Source organism: Elephas maximus, chromosome 2, assembly GCF_024166365.1.
Source record: "Elephas maximus indicus isolate mEleMax1 chromosome 2, mEleMax1 primary haplotype, whole genome shotgun sequence".
NCBI classification, from domain to species: Eukaryota; Metazoa; Chordata; class Mammalia; order Proboscidea; family Elephantidae; genus Elephas; species Elephas maximus.
This window is the reverse complement of record NC_064820.1, coordinates 2,648,689-2,674,711: the sequence shown is the minus strand read 5'-3', so window position 1 is coordinate 2,674,711 and position 26,023 is coordinate 2,648,689. Positions and strand designations below refer to the sequence as shown.

General features: G+C 44.9%; 1 protein-coding gene across 6 annotated transcripts in view; it reads right to left on the bottom strand.

Moving 5' to 3' along the window:
* SEMA5A (semaphorin 5A) overlaps positions 1-26,023 on the bottom strand; it is a 553,896-nt gene that overhangs the window by 174,285 nt on the left and 353,588 nt on the right. For all 6 annotated transcript variants that reach the window (XM_049860605.1, XM_049860561.1, XM_049860570.1 and 3 more), the window contains 3 exons: positions 15,648-15,710; positions 4,492-4,590; positions 2,361-2,574 (listed from right to left, as the gene is read on the bottom strand). In XM_049860605.1, the coding sequence (XP_049716562.1) occupies positions 2,361-2,574; positions 4,492-4,590; positions 15,648-15,710 (376 nt within the window). The remainder of the gene's footprint in view (positions 1-2,360; positions 2,575-4,491; positions 4,591-15,647; positions 15,711-26,023) is intronic.

Genomic DNA, 26,023 nt, shown 5'->3' with positions numbered 1-26,023 from the left:
TGCCATTGAGTCGGTTCCCACTCATAGCGACCCTATGCACAACAGAACGAAACACTGCCCTGTCCTGTGCCATCCTTACAATCGTTGTTATGCTTGAGCCCGTTGTTGCAGCCACTGTGTTAATCCATCTCGTTGAGGGTCTTCCTCTTTTTAGCTGACTATCTACTTTACCAAGCATCCGGAGGGCAGATGCTGCTAAACATCCTACAGTGTACAGAACAGCACCCCACGCACAAAGAATGATCTGGTCCACACTTCAACGTGCTGAGCTTGAGGCCCTCTGTTGTTGTGTTGTCGTCTGCCATCGAGTCAATTCTGATTCACAATGAGGCACTCTAGCGTCCACAATCAGTCTGTTCTTGGCAAAAGACCACTAGATGTTTGTAGAACTTGAAAGCTCTTAATAGTAAATTTCACAAAAACCAACTCAAGATGATATCTATGTGCAAACTATCAAATAAATGCTTGAGGGAACGGATTCTATATCAGAATAGATGTATGTGTGTGGGTGTGTGTGTGTGTGTGCATATGTGCACACGTGTGTATAGTCATACTAAGAGAAGGACACAGTTATGGATTGAATTGTATTCCCCATAAATAGATATTAGAACCCTAAGCCCCGTACCTGTGGATGGGATCCTGTTTGGAAACAGGGTTTCCTTTGTTACGTTAATTAGATCATACCGAGGAGTAGGGTGGGTTCTAAATCTAATCCCTCCTGAGTTACAAAATGGCCAGGACACAGACACACACACAGGGTAAGACAGATGCCATGTAAGGATCCTCTACAAGCCAAGGAACCAAGGAACACCAGGGCTCCCGACAAGGAAGGAACTGACACGCAGAGACCCTGATCTGGACTTTCAACCTCTAGGACTGTGAGAACATGTATTTCTGTTGTGTAATGTCCCCCACTTGGGGTATTTCTGACACAGCAGCATCAGGGGACTAAGGCAAACTAGCACACACACAGGGGCTGCGATTCAGCTGCACCCATCCGTACAACCACACAAGTGTACACAGCCAACATCCATTCTGGAGGTAGCTCCACTGTCTGATTGCTTAGTGAGCAGGTGACCAAGATCAGGCCCAAGATTGAAGGTAAGTTTCTGGGACAGGTTTCTTCAGGAAAAGGGACCCAAAGAATGTGGCTCTCTGCCAATGGAGATTGTAATATTTGGATGCAATAGCTGGAATCTCAGCAGTCATTTTGCATTCATGAGTTGGGGGGACCAGAACAAATACTAGCTGCTGTCCAGTTGATTCTAACTCATAGTGATCACATATGTTGCGGAGAATTTCTCCACAGGGTTTTCAAGGCTGCGACCTTTTGGAAGCCAACACCTTTCTTCCAAGGTGTCTCTGGGTGGTTTCAAGCTGCCAATCTTTAGTTAACAGCTAATCACCTAACCATTTGTACAACCCAGGGAGTCCACGGTGAGGACCAACCTCATAAATTGTGAATGCCAGAGAGAAAGATGGACAGGGACTAAGTCCTTATTCAGTCTACTGAGCCACTGACCTAGCTGGCTCTGAAGACCAGCTCAAACTTCTAGTTATACGATGCTTTTTTTCTTATTGGCGAGCTACCTGGAGTCACCTGTAGCCAAATGCATTCTGTTACAGAGTGTCTGGAAATTTCATAAAACTGATAATTACCCTTTTTCAGATGTATAATATAGAAGATAAGAAAGAATGGGCATCAGTCTACAAATATCCTTGACACAACTTGAAATTACCTGTACTTCAAAGAGTAAATAAAAAAAAAAAAAGCTTACCTCTGACAAATGGTCATATAAACATTAATGCTAATATCATAGACAGCCTGAAGAATAAACAAATAAGCCTAAGAAGAAATACAACCAGAATGCTGCTTAGACATAAAGATGGCAAAACTTCCACTTGCTTACTTTGGACACGTCATCAGGAAAGAGCAATCACTAGAAAAGGATACCATGAGTGGTAAAGCAGAGGATCAGTGAATACGATGGAGACCCTGAGTACCACGGGTTGACACGATAACCACCAAGACGGACTCAAGCGTACCAGCAATTGTTAAGACGGCACAGGGCTGGGCAGTGTTTCCTTCTGTTGTTCTAAAGTCGCCTGGAGTCAGAGCTGACTCAAGCGGAACTAACAAGTATCACGTTCAATGATTTCTCGTCCAGATTGCTGGGAATACCACCTCTATCCCTGGTACTAGAGAGCAGGGTGATGCCCTTCAACACGGCACATTTTGATTTCTTTAATAAACGAGGACTTTGTTTTCCTTTGTAAACTGTGTCAGTTTCGTCTCGAGCACCGATCACCAGGCGTCACAGATGAGCGAGCTGGTTCACGGGGAGTGGGGCCAGGCTTACCGTTGAGCCACTTGGAGTTGTACTGCGCCGTGCGGAGAGGAGGCAGGACTCCCAGGCTGCGGTAGATGGCAGGGTCACGTCCCGGGAAGTCCATGGCAGTGGCGGCGTAGAGCTCCCCACCAGCCGTGAGCAGCGCCGTGGAGTTGTGCTGGGGGCTGTAGGGACAGCGGGCCATGCCACTGATCTGATCGTGGATCTCGGTCAGGTTGCTCAGCTGTGGATAAGGACCAGAGGACAGCCCAGTCATCCCCAGGAAACCCTGTGATGGCGCAATGGATGGCACCCACCAGCACTGCAAGTGTGCAGGACACTCTCTGGGACTCAGTGAGAGATGGCCAACATCCCGTTCTAATGCTGATGGAAACAGCAGGTGTGGCACAGCAGGGGACCCGGTGCTCTCTCTCTCTCTTCCTCTCTTTCCTTGTCTACGTCTCTCTGTGTCTTTCTCTGCCTTTCTCTCCCTCTATGTTTCTCTCTCTCTCTCTGTTTCTCTCTGTCCCTCTTCTCTGTGTGTGTATCTGTCTGTCCTGCTCTCTCATCCCATTAAAATTCCTGAGCCCCATGCTATCAGATACTCATAAAACAGTATGTAGGATTATTATAAAAAAAATACACGGCTTCAATTTATAATGCACGGGCACTGAAGAGTTTTCCGCTTTCATAAAGAAACCAACTTCAATATTCATAGAAATATAAATCACAAAAAAGATTTATGTACATTCTCCTCTATTTCAGAGAACAGAAATACCATAAATGGCCCCAAACCATATGTTTCTGGTAAGGACACGTGGATATTCAGCACCAGGCGGCTCAAACTTCCGAGACTGCTCTTTAGTTGTCAGAAAGACCACCTGGTGTCTTGGCATGCCCTGACGTGAACCCAGCTTCCCAATGCGACCAGCCAGTGACCAAGCCCAGCTCCTTGGGTGGTGAGGAATTTCCACTCTCTGTCCTTCTCGCTCACCCCGAGAGGCCATAGGGCAGACGGGCCGGGAGGTAAACGTGGAGATACTCACACTTGCGTTCAACCCCAGTTCTACCATTAGATGTGAAATGCCAGGTAAGTTACTTAAACTATGCCTCAGCATCTTCCTTTTAAAAACGGGGCCCCAAATAGTGACTGCCTCGTGGGTGTGAGGACCGAGTGGTTGAGTCGATACACGGCCTCAGAACAGGGCCCGGACAGTAGGAGCTCTCTGTGGACACCCATTCTGACCCTCATCATTGCCCCCTTCCTTCTAATGCTGTTGTTGGGTGCTGTCGAGTCAGTGCTGACTCACAGCGACCCTATAGCAACCCAGTGTCACCGAACAGAACTGCCCCATAGGTTCTCCTAAGTTGAAATCTTTATAGGAGCAGATCACCAGGTCTTTTCTCCCACAGTGGGCTGGTGGGTTCACATCACCAACCTTTCAGTTAGCAGCCGAGCACTTAACCATTGAGCCACCAGGGTTCCTTTTATTTCTAATAATTGAATGTTGATTAGAAACTAATTAATAGTAAAAGCTGATAATAAATTAAGGCTTTGACAGAAGTTGTGTATCCAGAAAATTAACATAATATTTCTTCATTATGTTCACTAAGGAAAATTAAATTAATGTCACAAATTAGGGTGCTGACACTCGCCGTGATGGCCCTGCCACTCCACAGACATAATACGTGGACGCCGGAAATTACTCTGTCATTACGGACAGCTAAAGAAAAGAAAGAGCACCAGTTACGGTTACACTCTTTCTTTAGATTTTTTTTTTTACATGTTTTTCTTATCCAATTTGTAGATTACAGGCCATTTTAATACTTAGTAGTATCCCTACAATAAAAAGTCAAATAAGATAAAAGATATTTACGATAATTTTTAGGGTCACTGCTGGGAAGAAATGCTAGAAATAGCATAGAAAACACATTTACATTTAATTATACAAGCTCTAACCATTTCTACTTTTTCAGATAATTGACAGTCGTGACTAAAAATAAATACTAAATCAAATATTTATTTAATTTGCCAAGAGGTGTGTTTTGAGTTGCAGAGTGGCTCGCTGGTGTAGGGAGGCTTATTTTAAACCAGTGTTTCAGTACAGTGGTCAGCCTTTCCTGGTGCCACAAGCTGTGGGAACTCAAGACAGGGCCGTACCGTGCGGTTGGTGCAGACAGGCGTGAAGGCGTTGGTCCCGCAGGTGAACAGCCGGTCACCACCCACCAGAAGCACTCGGATGTAGTTCTGACATTCCTCCTGGAAAATCACAAGAAACACACTAAGGGGCTCAGAGCACAGGAGGGGTGGTGACTGATCAATACATTGTCGACTAATAAACATAATAGTAACCGAACATTAAGCAATCAAAAAAACCTCTCAGGCACTCACAGACAAAATAACGACAACAAAATTTTTAGAGAAACTGACTTCCTGTAAAGGCAGATGTGCTCAATAGAGAATACTCATGAAGGTAAATTTATGTTCATTTATGTTCTCAAAGCGCGCGTCTTCTTTTGACAAAAGGGATTTCATTTTTAATTGTATCTGATAATACTGCAAACTTTACGTTGCCTTTGGAAGGTTGTTACGGATTAAACTGTGTCCCTCCAAAATGTGTGTTGTAAATTCTAACCCTGTACCTGGAGATGTAATCGCATTTGGAAATCTTCATTATTGTGCTAATGAGGCCGTATCAGTGTGGGGTACGTCTTAAACCAATCACTGTATCAACAGTTAGCATCATGGGAGCAGTTAGGTGCAGAGAAGCAAGAAGAGATGGGGAACGATAGCTGCCTGCCACACGAAGCTCGCCAAGGACCATGGAACAGATGCCGAAAGAGCAAGGACTTCTCCCAGAGCCAACAGAGAGAGGGCCTTTCCCTAGAGCCGGTGCCCTGAATGTGAACTTCTAGCCTCCCGAACCATGAGACAATAAACGCCCGCTGGCTAAAGCCACCCACTTGTGGTCTGTCTGTTATAGTAGCACTAGATAACAAGACACCTGTATCGGAAAATAAATAAGAGGAGCCTGTTAGATGCTGGTCCTGACATCATATCTTAGAAAACTTCCTGAAGATTCTGAAAAAAACATGGCAAATACTTTTCCTCACTCAAGCGCTGTCCTGGGTGAGGCCGCCTATGGAGCTGGCGCACCTTTCACTTTACGGCCCCAAATGTAGTGTTCGATGCCAGCAAGGGTCTATGACTACGTGTGATTCCTTGAAGGACAAGTAAAACATTAGGAGGGAAAGGGATAAGGAATACTTTGGGATGAAACCACAAGCTGAGGTTGAACGCGACCCAGAAAGGAATGTACTGTGTGACCACAAGCGTTCCGGAACATCGGGGGTCTGGTCACATAGTGTCCGGACGTTTGCACTTCAAGACCTTCATCCACGCAGTAGGCGCTGCTGATTAGCTGTGCTTGGTCGGTGCCGTACCAGGAGGGCGACAGCGGTGGTTCAGCGGTAGGATCCTCATCTTCCAGGCAGGGCGCCCTGGCTCCATCCCCGGCCAGCGCACCTCACGTGAGCGCTGCCATCACCCGTCTGTCAGTGGAGGCTTGTGCGTTGCTGTGACGCAGAACAGGCTTCAGCAGAGATTCCAGACTACGACAGCTTAGGGAGAAAGGCCTAGCGAGCTACTTCAGAAAATCAGCCAATGACAACTCCAGGGATCACGATGGCCCAATCTGTAAATGATCATGGGAGTGGGGCGGGACTGGGCAGTACTTCCTTCTATTGTTCATGGGGTCACCAGGAGTCAGGGACTGGCTGGACAGCAACACCATCAGCATGCTGGAAGTCACTAGAAGGCCCTGAGGGAAAATTAAAACCCAAGGCCATAACAATCATTACAGAGGTGTCCACATGCTGCAGGGCAGAAGCAGAGACAAAAGGGCATGTTACTCAGCTCGGGCAGGGGGCAGGGCTAGGAGCCCTGATGGCGCAGTGGTTAAAACGCTCGGCTACTAACCTGCCAAAAGGTGGGTGACCAGCCACTCCTTGAGAGAAAGATGTAGTCTGCTTCCGTAAAGATTTACAGCCTTAGGAACCCTGTGGGGCGGTTCTCCTCTTTCCTATAGGGTCACTATGAGTCATAATTGACTCAACAGCAGTGGGTTTGGTTTTGGCTTTTTTTGTGGGGGAAGCAGGCAAGGAGTGGCTTCCCAGAGGGGGCACAGGTGACACCGGTAGGGCTTACTAAGCAAGGGGCTGGCATTTGGGCAGGAGGATGGCTGCGCCCAGGCATCAGGCTGCAGAAACTATGACAATCTCACTATGTAGAAGACCTAACCCACAGGCTCAGGGCAGACGCCGCCAGGCACGCCCACTCTGAGCCTGTGTCTCCCCGAGGGTAAGGGGTTCTTACAGGGCTTTGCTGCACTCCGAGCTGAGTTGATCCCATGCTTGTTTTGGAAGCATTTCTTGGGGTCACTGTGGAGTATGGGGCAGGGAGACAGTGCCAAACCCACTTCTACCAACCCAACCCTCAGCACCTGCAAACCCACAGGAGCGGCCATTGATCAACAGCTGGCTGTGGAGGGGCTGCGTGAGGACACACATCCCAGACCAAACCAAAAAAAAAAAAACCAAACCCGTTGCTGTCAAGTCGATTCCGACTCATAGTGACCCCATAGGACAGAGTAGAACTGAGCCATAGAGTTTCCAAGGACTCGAACTGCCAACCTTCTGGTTAGCAGCTGTAGCTCTTAACCACTACACCACCAGGGTTTCCTGTCCCAGACCAATTGGCCTGAATTCACTGGTGTGTGATACTCTCCTCAACGACAGGGAGCCCCCTCCCTGAAAATGCGGACTCGCTGTAACTCAGCCTGTGAGCAGACGGGCTGTGCAGCCTAAAGAGCTGAGCTGCTGGAGTCTGCATTCTGAGGGCGACGGCCAATAATGCCTGGGCTGGGCAATTCTCCCAACACTGCTACTAGCAGTGGCAGTAATGAGTGCCCATTTGCTGCTACTCTGAAGACACCTGAACTGAAGTTACAACACACACACACACACACAAAGAGGTATCCTGCTAAGAAGAACTCCGGGAGGAACACAGGACTGCGTGAACAGCAGGCAGGACAGGGAGACTGAGGGAGGGACAGCAGGCAGGGAGGCTGTCCTGTCCTGTTTATACAACTGCAGAAAGAACAGAGTCGTTCTAAAGGGACAGAACAAAACCAAGGACTTAAAAAAGTCAGAGTAGCCCTGTCCAGGCTGCGGGGAACAGGCAGAAGCACAGAGGGGGCCATGGCAGAAATCCTGCATCAGAGAGCCGGGCAGCGCATGGTGTTTGCAAAGAAAGGACCCAGATGAACAGGCACAGCTCTGGGAAGACACTGTCATGGAGAACACAGGGCTGAGGGGGTTTGGTGGGTGAAAGGATGAAGCAGGCATAATGACAACTCTACACTGTAGAACTGGGATGGAAAACCACAAACAGTGGAGAGGGCGGAGGCTGTGCTTGTTTTTGTTGCTCTATTTAGAAATTTTTATGAACTAGACAAGATAAAGAAAGCAAAAATCCCCACTACTAGACCAGAAAGCAACCTCATGATAAAACAAGAAAAGATTGAAGTTGTCAAGTATTTCATTTTACTTGGATCCACAATCAACACCCACGGAAGCAGCAGTCAAGAAATCAAAAGGCACATTGCATTGGGTAAATCTGCTGCAAAAGACCTCTTTAAAGTGTTGAAAAGCAAAGATGTCACTTTAAGGACTAAGGTGCGCCTGACCCAAGCCATGGTGTTTTAAATTGCCTCATATGCATGTGAAAGCTGGACGATGAATACAGAAGACAGAAGAATTGATGCCCTTGATCTGTGGTGTGGGCAAGGAATCCTGAATATACCACAGACCACGAGAAGAATGAACAAATTTGTCTTGGAAGAAGTACAGCCAGAATGCTCCTTAAAAGCAAGGATGGCAAGACTTTGTCTCACGTACTTTGAACACGTTATCAGGAGGGACCAGTCCCTGGAGAAGGACATCATTCTTGGTAAGGTAGAGGGTCAGTGAAGATGAGGAAGACTCTCAACAAGATGGATTGACACTGTGGCTTAAACAATGGGTTAAAACATGACAGCAATTGTGAGGATGGCAAAGGGCCAGGCAGTGTTTTGTTCTGTTCTACATAGGGTTGCTATGAGTCGGAACAAACTTAATGGCACCTAACAACAACAAAAACAGGCAAGATGTAGAAGTGTTTTTGTTGCTGTTATCGTCTCCCCACTCCCCAAATCAAGAGTCTTCCACAAGGTGTACGTTTGCTAGTGGTAGGACATGACTAGGAACAACAGGGCCGAGGTCAAGTTATCCCGTGTGTGAAAAGGTATGACCTCAAGGTTGAGTTCCACAGACCTGGTAACAAGAAAGCCAGCGCCTGGATCAGTTATAGAATGGACAGTGATTCAGAGAACCACTCGGGGGTTCACCTTAATCCCCCAACAGAAGAGCAGAGTGAAGATAAGACAATAGGAATGAGCACCTCTAAAGACCTATCACAACTCTGTGAAGTCTGGTGAGCAGGCCAGGCAGATGGTGATCGGGACACACAAGAGTGAGCAGAGGGTCAGGGCAAACGCTACAGGGAGACTGGAAAGAAATCATGGACACAAGTAAATGAGGAAGGGGAAATTACTGCAGTGGGAACAGAGAATGAGAAAGCACAGCTTGATACCCAGGACCACACGGAACTTGGCTGCTCTCTGCCTGTGAAGGGCATGCACCTGCTGTCACCGATGGGGCCCAAGTCAGTGTGAGCACAGGGAAGGAAGGGAAGAAGCAAGGGTGGTTGGTAGGGGTTGAGCTGTGCCCCCACAAGATCCATCTAAATCCTAACCCCCAGACCTGAGAATGTGACTGTATTTGGAGGTAAGATTCCTGCAGACGTTCCCATTCACATGAGGCCATGCTGGAGTAGGGGTCTGATCCTACACGGCTGGTTTCCTGATTAGTAGAAAAGAGACACAGAGTCAGAGGGAAGGCATCAAGTGAAGGCGGAAAGAGATTGGGAGTGTTGCTGCCACTTGCCAAGGAACACCTGAAGCCACCAGAAACCAGAGGGACAAAAATGATCCTCCCGGAGAGAATACGGAGGGAGTGCAGCCCTGCTGATGCCCTTAATTTGGACTTCTGACCTCCAGAACCCTGAGAGAATGAATGTGCATTGCTTTAAGCCACGAGGTTGGTGGTACTCTGTTACGGCAGTCACAGGAAACCACTGCTGGTAAGAATCAGGGCACTCAGCAGTGGGTGGGGGCCCAGCCCCACGAACACTGGAGTTGCTGGGGGGTAAGGGAGAGTTAAGGAGGGTGGTGCTCTAGCCAAGCAGGACGGCAGACTGGGGGACAGTTCAAGGGGGTGTCCCCAAGGAGCCCAGGACAGCAGGCCAGTGGACAGTGTGTGGGGGGTGTCCCCAGGGTGCCCAAGTCAGCAGGCCAGGGGACAGTGTGGAGGGGGTGAGGGGCCTGGGTGTCATCAGGGAGGCCAGATCGAGAGAGCTCACTCCTTGTCTCCTAGAAGAGAGAGCTCTGGGTGGGTGAGTGGGTGGGGTTTATGTTTCCTGTCACTGTCAGGAACCTTCCTTGCCCTCTGACTCTGGGGCTCAGCCAGGCCGGCCCTGCTCTCCCTGCCTCCCAGGTCCCCATGCTTCTTCCCACAAAAGCTCCAACTGGTTCTGAACATAGACTGGGTGAGAACCCTAAACACACGCATACATTTTAAATAACCACTTGTTTTTCTTTTCTGTTGCAGAGACCTTAGGGCAAGTTCAGACAAAAAATACAAAAACAAAGAATTGAAAGAAAGTGAAGGGATTTGGCTTTGGGCAGAAGATAAATTTAGGAATCACGGAGCCAAAGTTACAGGTGAAAGGAAATTGCAGAGAGGCCAAGGATCCGAAATCAGTAATTTCCTCCTGAGAGTAATTCTAAGGCTCTGATTCTCCCAAAGAAAAAAGCAAAAAATGAACAAAACAAACCAGACCTTTGAGTCAACCCTAACTCGTGGTAGCGCCCTATGTGTCAGAGTACGACTGTGCTCCACAGGGTTTGCAGTGGCTGGTTTTCCAGAGGTAGATCACCAGGCTTTCCTCCTGAGGCACCTCTGGGTGGACTCAAACCTCCAACCTTCTAGTTGGCAGCCGAAAGCATCAGCGGTTTGTGCCACCAAGGACTCCTCTCTCCTAGAAAGTCTACAAGTAAGCCACTTTGTAGAGGAAAGAACAGTACACAGAGCCCTGGACTCTGATCAAAACTCTTCCATTTACCAGCGAGATCATACTGGGAGCTTAGTGGGCTTGAAAAGACTGAAATGAGATCATGAAGAAGAAATGTTTGAAAATTACAAAGTGTAATGTAAGCATAAGGCAGCCCTTTCACTCCCTCGAAAATCAGTTGTTTCTTCTGTAAAGTTCTTAAATGTCATGGGGGCAGACGGGGGCGTGGAGGCAGATACCATAACCCTCAACAGAGTAAGGAGCTCTTGTTAGGTCATAAGAGAATCGACTCTTTGTGTTTAAGATAATATTTGTGTAATGGTTTTTAAACAGTTCTACAAGTTGATTTCTACACAGCTATTTCCAAAAGAACTAAATATAACATCTTATTTTAACAAGTTCCTGGGTCCACAAGAACAGGTTTTTTTTCCTTTAATCTGTACGTTTAAGCCATTGCAGACTGCGTCACCCCCTCTCTCCAAAGTGAGCTGAACATTCTACAAAAACGGTTTACATCAGATGGAATTCAAACCTCTCCAACAAGTGGCAGTCTCAGCTACTACTTTCCCTTCAAAAGAGGCCAAAACCAGAGATTTGGATAGATTTTTCCGACCCTGAGCCCCCGGAAAGGTCCCTGGGTAGCACAAACTGTTTGGGCTCAACTACGAACAGAAAGGTTAGCAGTTCAAATAGACCCAGCAGTGCTGCCGAAGAACGCCCTGGTGATCTGCTTCTCTAAAGACTAGCCAAGAAAAAACCGACGTCAGAGCAGCTGTACTCTGCATTGCATGAATCAGAACCAACTTGATGGCACGGGGTTAGGCATTGGATCCCCTGAATTGCAGTTTTGACAGACATCCCACGAAATGGTACCTGGCCAGGTCCCAGCCATCCCAGGCAGCCAGGGGGTCTCTCTTCTCTATCTGCCCAGCTCTGCAGCCCACTAAGTGATGTCCTTTTCAGGGAAGAAGTGCGCATTGGCAGCACCACCCCTGCAGGCCCCGCCTCCTTCCATGCTGCATTAGATGGAGCGGCAAAGAACACTTTTCTTAGGGCTGGAAAAACTGAGTTCATGTAAAATGGTTGACATTTTTCGCATTTTTGAAATGTTAGAGTTTGTATTAGTCTTTTATTTCAGGGAGAAGAGAACCTTTGTAATTTTGGGTAAGTTCTCATGACACTACAGTGTAAGCAAAAACATGAAATAGTTGGAGTTTCATTTCTAAACTCATGGCTGCACTTCACAGCCCTAAACGCTATTTTTATAGATGGTCCATTTTAGCCGCCCATGGGAGCAGCACTGGGCAAATCTGCTGCAAAAGACCTCTTTAAAGTGTTGAAAAGCAAAGATGTCACTTTGAAGACTAAGGTGCACTTGACCCAAGCCATGGTGTTTTCTAATGCCTCATATGCACACAGAAGCTGGACAATAAATAAGGAAGACCAAAGGAAAACTGATGCCTTTGGATTATGGTGTTGGCGAAGAATACTGAATATACCACGAACTGCCAAAAGAACGAACAAGTCACCCTTGGGGAAGTATAGTCAGAATGCTCCTCAATAGCAAGGATGGGGAGACTCTGGCTCACTTACTTTGGGCATGTCATCAGGAAAGACCAACCGTGAGAAAAGGACATCGTGGTTGGTAAAGCAGAGTGTCAGCAATAAAGAGCAAGCCCCTCAATGAGATGAAAGGACACAGCGGCTGCAACAATGGGTTTGAACATCACAGTGGTTGTGAGGATGGCGCAGGGCTGGACGACACGTTGTCCTGTCATACACAAGACCATCATGAGTGAGAGCCGACACAAGGCGACTAACAACAACAACATCAACAGTATTTTAGTCAAATTGATTCTCTGAAGGGTTATCTGATTGGCACCCCTGGGAAGTGTCAGTGAGATGGGGGTTGTCACCCGAATTCTGAGTTGGGGAATGGGGGGTAGCCTGCTCCTCCTTCCAGTGGGGGCTGCCATTTACCTTCCTTGGGTCAGCTGGTCACCCACCTCATGGTTACTGCATCGGTTACTGTCTTAGGCTCCTGGTGCTGCCATGAGAAAATATCACCAGGTGGGTGGCTTTAAAGAACAGGCACTTATCATCTCACAGTTTGGAGGCCAGAAGTCCAAATCAGGGCATCAGCTCTAGGGGAGGGTTCTTGCCTTCCAGTGGCCCAGAGGGCATCTTGGTGTCCTTTGGCTTGAGATGGTTCCTCACATGGCGTCTTCCCCTGTCTGTGTGTCTGAGTCTGTTGTCCCCTTCGTAGGACACCACTCACAGAGGTTAGGTTTAGGACCCACCCTATCCTGGCCTGATCTCATTAACATAACAAAAGTAAAGCCTCTATCCAAACAGGGCCACAGGTACAGGGGTCAGGACTTCAGTACATATTCTGGGGGGATACAGCTCGAATCCGTAACTGTTACCATTTTAAGAAAGCATCAGAGGCGATGAATGAAGAGAAGGGTCTAGAGGCAGAGGACACAGAGCCTTGGTGTCCCTCTGCAGCCGTGGACCAGCCCTGCCAACATTTCCGCGTAAACGTACCACATCACTCTACACGGAACCTCTGCTCACACAGCTCTGCTACATACAACAAACTCTATTTCAAGAGCAGTTCGTTGTTGTTGTTGTTAGCTGCTGAGTCAGTGCCCGACTCATGGAGACACCAAGCACAACAGAACAAAACGCTGCCCAATTCTGCGCCATCCCTGTGACTGGCCGCAGACTGGGCAGCTGCGATCCACAGGGCTTTCCCTGGCTGACTTTCAGAAGCAGGTTACCAGGCCTTTCTTCCTAGTCTGTGTTAGTCTACAGGCTCCCCTGAGACCTGCTCAGCATCACAGCAACATGCAAACCTCCACTGACAGGCGAGTGGTGGCCGCACATGAGGGGCGCCGGCCAGGAAAGACCTGGGTCTCTCACGTCGAAGGTGAGAATTCTTCCACTGAAACCAGCAGAGCTTGTTTCACGCTGTATGTGGATCAACCAGCATACTTAACGCAGCCTGAAAGAGCACGTGATTTCTCTTCCTCAGGGTGTGGTGCTCAAATTCGTCTTCATCTGTCTTAACACACTCGTCTTAAAAATGCTCCATCCACAAAGGTAATTTGAATCTATTTGTAATTACTAGGACTGGCCATTATTCTTGGCCCAGGAAAACCGAAATCTGAGGAAGCTTCAGGGTATGAGTTATTTGACAACGCTTGTTCCACTCATTTTCGTTCTGTGTGTGCGGGAAGCCCAGTTTAGCAACAATCTGCCTCTTCTGTGAATCAAGGGCACGTGAGCTGTTTGTTTTTCCTATTTCTTCCCTGGTTCCTTACTTCACTTCTGACCATCAAACAACCAGTGATCACCACATAAGGCAAAGTGTGGGCCGGTCCTGACTCAGCAGAAGCAACTTTTCACCCCCAGGAGCAATAATCTACTAGTAACCGGTTACCACACAGATTCTTTTAAAATTATAGACTCATAGAATATTAGCAGAATATCACTAAAATGTATTTCATTCACATTTACTACAGTATTCCTTCAAATAAAATTCTGATGATCATTTATTTGAAGAAAAGGCAGTCGCAAATACTAACGGTTTTCCGTTGTGTAGACAGTGATCACGGCTTTTTCTATCAGCTGTAGGTTAACTAGGAGGAGGGTTTAGAGAAACAAGATTGGGCGCTGAAGTCAGAAACACTTTGTTCTGCTTATTCTCTGAGCCTGGGAATCCTCACTGAGGGAACAGTAATACCTACTTGAAGGGTTGTCTTGTGGACTGGGTTAACGCATTATGCAGGAGCCTGGTTCTTAATAGGGATTTAATAAAAGCAAGGTTGGTGAGACTTTGGACAGGTTATCAGGAGGGACCAGTCCCTGGAGAGTGACATCATGACTGGTAAGGTAGAGGGTCAGCAAAAAAGAGGAAGACCCTCAATGAGATGGACTGACATAGTAGCTGCAATGATGGGCTCAAGCATAACAATGATTGTGAGGATGGCACAGGCCTGGGCAGTGTTTCATTCTGTTGTACACGGGGTCACTGCGAGTGAGAACTGTCTGGATGGCACCTAACAGCAACCACGTCATCACTGTCATTGTTGCTATTTTACTGTTATATTACTCTATGCTATATAAATCTTCACTGTAATGCACCTGGCCTTTAACACTCTCGTACAAGCATTCAGAACTAGGTTTCCCATGTAGTGTTCATGTGAAGCTCTATGCCGGTGCTCTTCAGATTATTGTAACCGTGCTGGTCACCTGGGGACCTTGTGAATGCTAGTTCCAATTCTGTGGGTCCGGGTGGGCCTGAGAGTGAGCATGGCTAACCAGCCCTGGCAGACGGGCTGCTGGCTCTGGATCACACTTGGATAGGGGGACCTCTTTGCTTCTCTCTGTGTGTGCACTGTCTTCTGCAGTCTGAGGTGTAGCTCACCGCTAGAAATGGCCACGATCCAATAAATGAAGGAGATGGCTGAGCACGTGAGACACAGATGAGCCCACGTATCAGCTGCAGCAGGATGTCCTAACATGACCAAGTATAACTTCCCCACTTCCTCAGGAGGCAATGAATGAAGCCTCTTCCTGAAGGAGCCAACTGTATAAAACTGCATGAAAACAGGGTCAAGACCTGCATCTCCAATCTTTGCTATAAACCTCGCTTTCCCTAGGAACTCAGGCACAGAGAACCTCGTATGCGGGAAGAGCGAGAGCTCACAAGATATGTGAAGGTAAACTGCCAAGAGAAAATCTCAAATTTTCTGATATGATAATTTTATTTACCATAGAGGTACTTTAGGAAGGTACCTAAGGGGTATCATTGGGGGAAATTAAAATATTATTTTTAAAACTCAGGCCTCTTTTTTTTTTTCCAAATGAGATCATATCCAATTGATTTCATATCTTCGTCTAGTAAAAAAATAATGGCAAACTGGATCTGAACTTCTCATGTTCTAAACCCTTCTTGGAAACCGATTGATCACGGTGGTTAATTTTAAGGACATTTTGAATCTTGCTTTTTTTTTTCACTATACTTGACACTGTAACCAGGAAGAGCCTTCATATCACACTTTCCGTATAGTGCCCCGTACCTTGGACTTGCCCTTGCTGTAGCAGGCCTTCTTGGTAGCTTCATCACACTCCCACTCGACAGCCTGTAGGAAACACCAAATAATAGCAGTCGTTATGGATTTGAGTGAATCAAGGGGAAAAGATAAATAAGGCACCAGGTAATCAGATTAGAAGATGTGGGCCCAGCAAGGCACCAGCGATTTGATATTAATGTAGAATTTATACCCCATTCATGAACGTTCAACCGTACGGGCTTATACCCAGCTTTAAAATGGAGGTGTTTTAAAGGGATCGCCCCCTGAATGTTGGCTTTTAAATGATAACCATGTGATACTTAGGCCTCTCTTGTTAGCTGCTGACGAGTTGGCCCCGACTCATGGCGACCCCACGCACCATGGAATGAAACGCTGCCTGGTCCTGCGCCGTCACCGTGATCAGACCACTGTGAGCCATGGGATTTCTCTTCATCGGCTGATTTTCACAGAAGTACATCGCCAGGCCTTTCTTCCTAGTCTGTATAACCTGAAAGCTCGACTGAAACCCGTTCAGTGTCACAGTAATGCTCAAGCCTCCCCTGACAGACAGGTGGTTGGCTATGCACGAGGTGCACTGCTGGGAGTCGAACCTGGGTCTCCCGAATGGAAGATGCGAATTCTACCACCGAACCACCACTGAGCCCTGACACTTAGATCTAATTACTGCCAAGGAGAAACGCACAGTGCATTAGGGACTGCTGTACTGGCTGCAGACGCTATCGCTGCAATGAAGTCAGAGAACGGCTACTTACACACAGCGCTTAAGCCAAAAACCAAACCCCTTGCCGTTGAGTTGATCCCGACTCATAGCGACCCTATAGGACAGAATAGAACTGCCGCATAGAGTTTCTAAGGAGCGCCTGGTAGATTCGAACTGCCGACCTTTTTGGTTAGCAGCTGTAGCAATTAACCACCGCACCACCAGGGTTTCCACAGTGCTTAGAGGGTGCTTGAAACTGGCCTGGAGACAGAATGATGGAGATATTCATCTAAACCTCTAAATTTTCAGACTGTGCAAATTATAAATATTCATAGATAATGTAGGGTCGCTACGAGTCGGAATCGACTTGAGGGCACTGGGGTTTAATGAAGAATGATTTTGAATATCTGTACTCCCAGAATACATATATAAATGATGACTAGCCAATTAATAAACAGCTCAAGCAAACAGTGTATCTTCTACCCCCAACCAATACCAGTATTTTCCCTACTGTTGTGTTGTGTGTGCCATCGATTCTGACTCGTAGTGACCCCAGGTGACAGAACAGGGTTTTCTAGGCTGTAATCTTTATGAAGATCACCAGGTCTTTCTCCCCAGGAGATGCTGGCTGGGTCTGCACTGTCAACCTTTCAGTAATGAAAGGCTTAACCCCTGAACAACCAGGCTCTGCCTAATTATTTAGCATCACAATTTTCAATTGTTTCTTCTCAAACTTGCCAAAGATATGCCGGCCAATCTGATCTGCATTCTCTCGTGGTGTGCGATGCTCACTCACAAACAGAATCAGAGGCAGGATCTGATTAGTGAACAGACAAAGCTGACTTCAGAGTAAGAATCAGCCTGTATTAACGTCGATATCCTGCAGATGTTAACTGTCTGTACACTGAGATTTTGAATGCATTTCTTTAAAACAATTTTAAGTGCTCAAGTTACTTTTCTTCTCTACTATCATACGGTGTGGACTTTCCTAGGGTAAGAATACTTTCTCCAACTCTGATAGTGACATAGTCAAGAACGGTAATCACTAGGACCAGTCTCGTCTGTCATACTATTAGAGCTGGGTTTCCAAAGAATCGGGGATATATACTAGCTAAATCAGTATAAAAAAATTAGGTGAGAGGCAATATTTTTGTTAATTTAGATTAAGTCAAATAATAAGCTCAACCAAAATAAACTCATGCCAAATAATATGAAGTAGAATAATGGCTTAACTCTTATTTCTAGTATGAAGATTCTTTTTTGTGTGTGTGTATTCTCCTAAATTTAGGAGAATAACAAAGTCTGGTTAGCATCGGTATCTAGTATCTGCTTTCCTCCAAAGAATGTTACATAACAGAGATTAAAACATGAAACAGAGTCTTATGTAACTTATCTTACTTGGCAAATACAAGTCCATAAGAGAAGAATTCCAGAGAGAAACACTGAAGTGCCTTTCAAACAAAAACAATACTCATAACTGTTTTCCCTTGTGCAGACTCAGAGATTTTTGTCATTGTTGATGTCAACATCTGATAAGAGCATTTTGAAATTCTCTCTGCCGTGTTTTCCTGATCATAATGCATGATGGCGAGAATTCAATCCCGGGTAGCCCAGCATCTGATATAAACACATAACTTGAATTTCAGAGCACGATGACAAATACTTTCCTGAAATGTGATGACACCTCCAGTGAGGAGATGAGAGCTTAATACAGAGTTGCGTAAGGATCTATCCCCATGAAGTAGAGTCAAAATAAATGCACTGCTGTCTTTCTGATTTGACATTTAGGATCATCCTCTCGTATACCTCTCTATGAAAGCTCACTCTGATTTTATTTAAATAAAGACTGTTATACTGTGACATATTTTTTTAGCAATGTTACTGTATGAGCAAGAGGAATTAAAGTTATTCCTCACAGGGAAGAATCAGTGCTACACAGTTACTAGGAAAACTCTAGAAGGACATGCTTAGACAAACAGAGGTGCGCGGTGGTGCTCCTTGGTCTAGTGATCTTGTTGGAAGTTAAACAGTCACATTCTCTTCAGTAAACATAAGAGCTGTGAGTAGCAAGGTTGGCCTCGGGACTGTGGAAGAGAATATTTATCAAATGCCATCAAAATTGTCTGGATCCTGCTGTAGAAGTGGCAAACAAACAGCTTTACAAGTCTACCTAGGGCCAAACCAGCCTTTGCTCTTTCAAGATAAATATTGGCCCAGGATTGGAAGAAAAAAGAAATAGAAAAATGAATGTGAGAGTTTTCAAAAATAGTTGATTATTTTATCCAATACAGCAAGGAATGGCAATCGCTCACACAAGTTTATTAGAACAGCAAAAAATAGGGCAAATCTTACAGATTTTTTCAAAAGACAGTTATTAAAAGCCACAAAGTTACCTTCTTGAGGTTATTTTTATTACAGTATCAGCAACTCCCTAATAATATTCAAATTCAGAATTAATTAAAGACCATAACTGCATAGCTTTTCTGTTGGTTCATTTTCTACCTAAACAGAAGAGGGGATAAAAAGAAATTAAGAATGGAGAGGAAGTGTCCATTGATGAAGATGGTGGAGTGAACCATTGGATATAGGCAAATTTTAAAACAGAACAGACTGTGGAAAAGCGACTTTCTCAATGGCCTAGAACTGGGCGTTTCAGATGATTGCAGAGTGTCTTTCTGCTCACTCACTTAATCAGGCCCCATCCACTTGACTCACTTGTCGGGTTTGGAAAACCCACTTCTATTGGACATACACATCAGTGGGACTCGCACTGTCCTGTACCAGACATTTCTCAGGGTGGTACCTTTTCTATTTGAGATTAGATTATTTCTTAACTGGGCCCAAACCTCCTTTATTCTGCTAGATCCATTCTATTTAAGTACCTTTAAAAAAATTTCATCTTATTTTGGTGAAAGTATACACAGCCAAAGGTTCACCGCTTCAACAATTTCTACACGTACAATTCAGTGACTGATTATGTTCTTGAAGTTGTGTTACATTCTCACTATCCTCTTCCAAATTTCCCCACCATCATCATCTTAACCTCACTGCCCCCTAAGCCTCCCATCTGCTCTTCTGCGTTGCCACTGTCAATTTGATCTCACATAGACAATTCTTTAAAGGACCACAATGATCAAAGAAGATGTACTTCATTAATTAGGATAAGCTTTTTTTTTTTTTTTTAGTTTATGGGATAGTTTTGGTTTAAAGTTTAAAGATTATCTCAGGGCAATAGTTTTGGGGGTTCATTCAGCCTCAATGGCTCCAGAAAGTCTGGATTCCATTGATAATTAATCTTCAGTCTATTCTCAATGGAGATTTTTTGTCATTCTCTCATGTATCAAAATTTTGGAACAAATCCCAGTACTGATTTGAGAAGTCATTTCTCTGCTTGACTTCAATTTCCTTTCTAAGACACTTGTCACCAACCAAAACCTATCTTAATGGTAGTTAAAACAAATACTAAGGCATTCTACTACTGAGTCTCTTTTTTTATGTTTAATTTTCATCATCTTTAGTCTTTTTCTAGTGCATCGTAGTCCCACTGATTAAAGGAATCTTAACTCTCCACTGCAGTCAGCATCTAGTCTTCACTATCTGTCTTACCAGCAGACAGGTAGAAATGATTCGTAGCTATCTGGATAGTCAACGAGTTTGAAACACCAGCATTTTAAAAGACACAGAATTCCTGTTTGTGGTGCAGTTTCCTCTCCTGTAAATGGATACAAATAACATGTGATATTCAGCAGCTTCCAGGATCTTTGTCTTGTGGACATGCTTTCATTCTCCATTGATTTAATCAATATTCGTTAAGTTTCTACCAAGTGCACGATACTCTGCTGGGTCATGATTGATGGGAGGACAAACCGGTATACAGACAGGATTTGCATACACGTGGTAGTAATTTATGATAAAGTGTGTCCTCCTTCATCACGCTAAGTCTGAGAATGCAAGAGTGGTTACTTTCACAGTTACAGTAGCTCAGTTATTCAAGACCACTCAAGGCAATACGCTGGAGCTCACAAAATCACCAAATATCCAGAAGCAACAGCCCTCCAAGCAGATCCGAAAGGAGACCAAGGCGGCTTACAGGAAACCCTGGTGATATAACCAGGCACTGCTGTCTTCATGACACAGCACACCCCCCACCACCCTGCCCACACCTGCCCAGGTGATGATAAATAGAGCTGCGATGGCGGGAGTGAATCAGATGTGAGAGAAGAGAAAGACTGGCTCTTTTTATGTGCATGTTACATACACAAAAATCCACAGTTCTCTAAAGTATATAAACAAAGCTGTGTATTATCACATTCCACAGAGAGAGGAGTTAGGCAGGGACCAGCAAAGGCAGGCATTTGCCATAAAAACGAAGAGAACATTCCAGGCAGATAGACCATCGCTTTTTCAGCAGATGGCTTTGCTAATTAGACACTGGCAGAAGATAACAGTGAAAAAAGTAGTTTAATTACACGGTGCCAAAATATAACAACTACCTGAGGGCTTTTTCTTTTTTTTTTTAATATGTTTGCATTCATATTCTTACATTGTGAATTTCTGGTGACACACTGGAGCATTTTAAATTCTCTTGGTGATTACAAACGCATTGCCAGGGAATGAGAGACCATAGCTTTATTCAAACAGAAGCAAAACGCAGACATATCGGAACATGAGAGAACTATGGTTTTCATGTGACTTGAACACAGTGTTGACCTAGCTCTCTCCCCGACATGAGCATCCCTTCGGAACATGAAAGAACTATGGTTTTCATGTGACTTGAACACAGTGTTGACCTAGCTCTCCCCGACACGAGCATCCCTTCGGAACATGAAAGAACTATGGTCTTCATGTGACTTGAACACAGTGTTGACCTAGCTCTCCCCGACATGAGCATCCCTGCTAGTTACCTCCCAAGGCCACCTGCAACAGGTTGAAGACGTGTGTCACCAAGGAGACTGAGGGGAAGGGGGTCGGAATGGTGTGTGTCGGAAGACACAAAGGGGTGACTATTTCAGTCACTTCAGAAGGATCTGTCCAACATGCCTTTCTTCTTACTGGACATGAAGTGTATTTTTTGCCTTTAAATGTTAATTTGCATTACACTTGCATTTCCATCCATGATAAATATAAAAACCAGTGGCTGTCAGTCAAGTCTAACTCAAGGCGACCCCATGTGTGTCAGAGTACAACTGTGCTCCACACAGATGTTTTCCGTGTACGATTCAGTGACACTGATTACACTCATCATGCTGTACGACCACCATCGTATCCTCTTCCCAAAGACTCCACCACCATGAACAGAAAATCAGTGCCTCCCAAGCAATGTCCGTAGGGTTTTCAGTGGCTGATTTTCTGGAAGTAGACTGCCTCTGGGGAGATCTGAACCCACAGCCTTTCAGTTAGAAGCTGAGCATGATAATGCTTTGCACCACACGGGGACTCCATGTCAAATATACACAAGTTCAACTGATTCCCACCAGTGACCTCGGAATCAGAGGGTCGGACAAGGATTTAAGTCACATCATCCGCCTCCACGAACGGCTCTTGAGCTGCATTCTACTGGCATCATCCCAATTTAGGAGACACAACATAATCACCCCCATTTCTATAAAAATATAATCTTTTTAAGTAAATCCGCTCTACTAAAGTCCAAATTTTTCTTCCACATAATAATACCAAATCAAACTTACTTTCATAACTACCCCGGGCTCTTCTCAATTTGTTAAATGTTCACTGGACATCATTTTCCTTCAGAGTAAAAAGGACGACATAAGAGTTTGGGAGTGATGACTGATAATGCATAAAAGAGGATGCTCAGTTCACTATAAATCAGCCAACAAATGTTGGGCAAAATAATGATAATAATTTATTGAAATTTTGCACTGTGCTAACCATAGAGGAATGACATCAAAAACATCATACATGAAGAAAGCAAAAGGTCATTAATTTAAAAAGACAGGAAAAAAGAAAAGACTAAAATGGGTATCAGAAGAGACTCCAAAACTTGCTCTTGAATGTAGCTAAAGTGAATGGAAGAAATGAAGTAAAAGAGCTGAACAGAAGATTTCAAAGGGTGGCTTGAGAAGATAAAGTATTATAATGAAATTGTGCAAAGACTTGGAGTTAGAAACCCAAAAAGGAAGAACATGCTCAGATTTTTCTCAAACTGAAAGAACTTTAATTCTGAAGGATTCTAAGGGCAAGATATTGAACGAAACAGGAAGCATTAAAAGATGGAAGGAATACACAGAGTAACTATACAAAAAAAAAAAAAAAAACTGGCCAATGTTCAACCATTTAAGGAGGTAGCATATGATCAGGAACCCATGGTACTGAAGGAAAAAGTCCAAGCTGTACTGAAGGGATTGGTGAAAAACAAGGCTCCAGGAACTGATGGAATATCAACTGAGATGTTTGAACAAATGGATGCAGCACTGGAGGTGCTCATTTGTCTTATGTCAAGAAATTTGGAAGACACCTACCTGGCCAATCAACTGGAAGAGATCCATATCTGTGCCTATTCCAAAGAAAGGTGATCTAACAGAATGTGGAAATTAAAAACAATGTCCTTAAGATAACACACAAGTATGTTGAAGGTAAATCAAAAATGGACACATCAGTACATCAACAGGAAACTGCCAGAAATTCAAGCCGGATTCAGAAGAGAACCTGGAATGAGGATGTCATTGCTGATGTCAGATGGATCCTGACTGCAAGCAGAGAATACCAGAAATACGTCTAGCTGCGTTTTATCGACTACGCAAAGGCATTCGACTATGTGGGTCACAGCCAATTATGGATAACAGTGCAAAGAATGGGAATTCCCAAACACTTAATTGTGCTCATGAGGAACCTGAACATAGACCAAGAGGCAGTCATCTGAACAGGACAAGTGAATACTGTGTGGTTTAAAATCAGGAAAGGCGTGTGTGAGGGTTGTATCCTTTCACCATACTTAAGCAATCTGTACATTGTTGTTGTAAGATGCCAACTCATAGCAACCCTATGCACAACAGAACAAAACACTGCCTGGTCCTGCACCATCCTCACAATCATTGCTATGTTTGAGCCCATTGTTGCTGCCACTGTGCCAATCCGTCTAGTTGAGGGTCTTCCTCTTTTTTGCTGATTCTCTCCTTCATCAAGCACGAAGTCCTTCTTTAGGGACTGATCCTTCCTGATAACATGTCCAAAGTATGTGAGATGTAGTCTCACCATCCTTGCTTCTAAGGAGCCTTCTGGGTGTAATTCTTCCAGGACAGATTTGTTCATTCGTCTGCAAGTCTGTAGTATACAATATTCTTTGCCAACACCACAATTCAAAGGTGTCAACTCTTCTTTGGACTTCCTTATTCACTGTCCAGCTTTCAAATGCATATGAGGCAACTGAAAACACCATGGCTTGGGTCAGGCGCACCTTAGTCCTCAAAGTGACATCTTTGCTTTTCAACACTTTAAAGAGGTCTTTTGAAAGTTTGCCCAATGCAATGTGTCTTTTGATTTCTTGACTGCTGCTTCTACGGCCCTTGATTGTGGATCCAAGTAAAATGAAATCCTTGACAACTTCAATATTTTCCCTGCTTATCATAATGTTGCTAATTAGTCCAGTTGTGAGAAGTCTTGTTTTCTTTATGTTGTGGTATAATCCATACTGAAGGCTGTGGTCTTAGATCTTCATCAGTAAGTACTTCAAGTCCTCTTGTCTTTCAGCAAGCAAGGTTATGTCATCTGCATAATGCAGGTTGTTAATGAGTCTTCCTCCAATTATGATGCCCTGTTCTTCTTCATACAGTCCAGCTTCTTGGATTATTTGCTCAGCATACAGACTGAATAGATACGGTGAAACGATACAATCCTGACGTACAACTCTCCTGACTTTAAATCACACAGTATGCTAAGCATATAAACTGAGAATCTGGACTATAAGAAGAAGAACGTGGCATCAGAATTGGAGGAAGACTCATTAAAAACCTGCGTTATACAGATGACACAACCTTGCTTGCTGAAAGACAAGAGAACTTGAAGCACTTACTGATAAGGATCGAAGGCCACAGCCTTCAGTATGGATTACACCTCAACATAAAGAAAACAAAAACCCTCAGAACTGGACCAATCACCAACATTATGATAAATGCAGAAAATATTAATGTTGTCATGAATTTCAATTTACTTGGATCCACAATCAAGGGCCATGGAAGGAGCAGTCAAGAAATGAAACGACATTATCACGTTGGACAGATTTGCTGCAAAAGACTTCTTTAAACTGTTAAAAAGGCAGAGATGTCACTTTGAGGACTAATGTGTGCCTGGCCCAAGCCACGGTATTTTCAACAGCCTCATCTGAATGTGAAAACTGGGCAGTGAATAAGGAAGACCGAAGAATAATTGATGCATTTAAATTATAGTGTTGGTGAAGAATATTGAATATACTATGGACTGCCAGAAGAACAAACAAACCTGTCTTGGGAGAAGTACAGCCAGAATGCTCTTTAGAAGTGAGGATGGCGAGACTTCACCTCACAAACTTTAGACGTGTTATCAAAAGTGACCAGTCCCTGGAGAAGGACATCATGCTTGGTCAAGTTGAGGGCCAGAGAAAAAGAGGAAGCCCCGCAATGAGATGGATTGGCACAGTGGCTGCAGCAATGGGCTGAAACATAGCAATGGATTGTGAGGATGGCGCAGGGCTGGGCAGTGTTTTGTTCTGTTGTACGTGGGGTTGCTGTGAATTGGAACCTACTCAACTGCACCTACCACCAGCAAGCATAGAGCTTAGTACTTTACATAGATTTGCTTCATGCAAGTCTCTCAATAACTTTATACAAGAGGTACTGTTACTCTCTTTTTTGGAATGAGGAGGTCCCTTGGTGGCACAAATGGTTTGCAATTGACTAAAGGGTAATGGTTCAAACCTACTCACTGGCACTAAGGAAAAAATGCCTGGAAATCTGCTTCCATAAAGATTGCTGTTGTTAGGTGCCATTGAGTCGATTTTGACTCATGAAGACCCCATGTGACAAAGTACATCTGCCCCATGAGTTTTCTTGCCTGTAATCTTCACGGAAGCAGATTGCCAGGTCCTCCTCCCATGGAGCACCTGGGTGGGTTGGAACCGTCTACCTTTTGATAAGTTGCAGAGCATTGAACCACTGGGCCCCCAGGGCTCCTTTCTATAATGATTACAACCAAGAAAAGCACAGGGAGCACAGCTCTACTCTGTAACGCACGGGTTGCCATGAGTCAGAATCGACTTGAAAGCAGCAGATTTGGTTGTGAATGAGAACTTTGGGTAAACAACTTACTAAAGGCCATAAAGCTAGTAAGTGGGGTGCCAAGACTCAAATTTTGCCGCTGACATTCAAACCTGGGCTCCGAACCTCTCTGCTCTCACTGAAATGGTCAAAGTAAGTGCCCTGGTTGCCTGACGCCATGGGCTACTCCTTTTCTCCATCATTTAGACAAACGCACACTATGAGCACAGGACTCCTGCACACGTCTACCTCCAGAGCTGTTCACACTCACTAAATACTAATTAGTCATAAAAGCATCGATTCCCTTGCCATGCAGAGCATTTATTTTTAAAGCTTCTAAGTCATTCACTGTCCTAATATAGATTTTAAAGGAACGTGATTCATCTAATGAAACTCTATGGCTAGGGTATGAC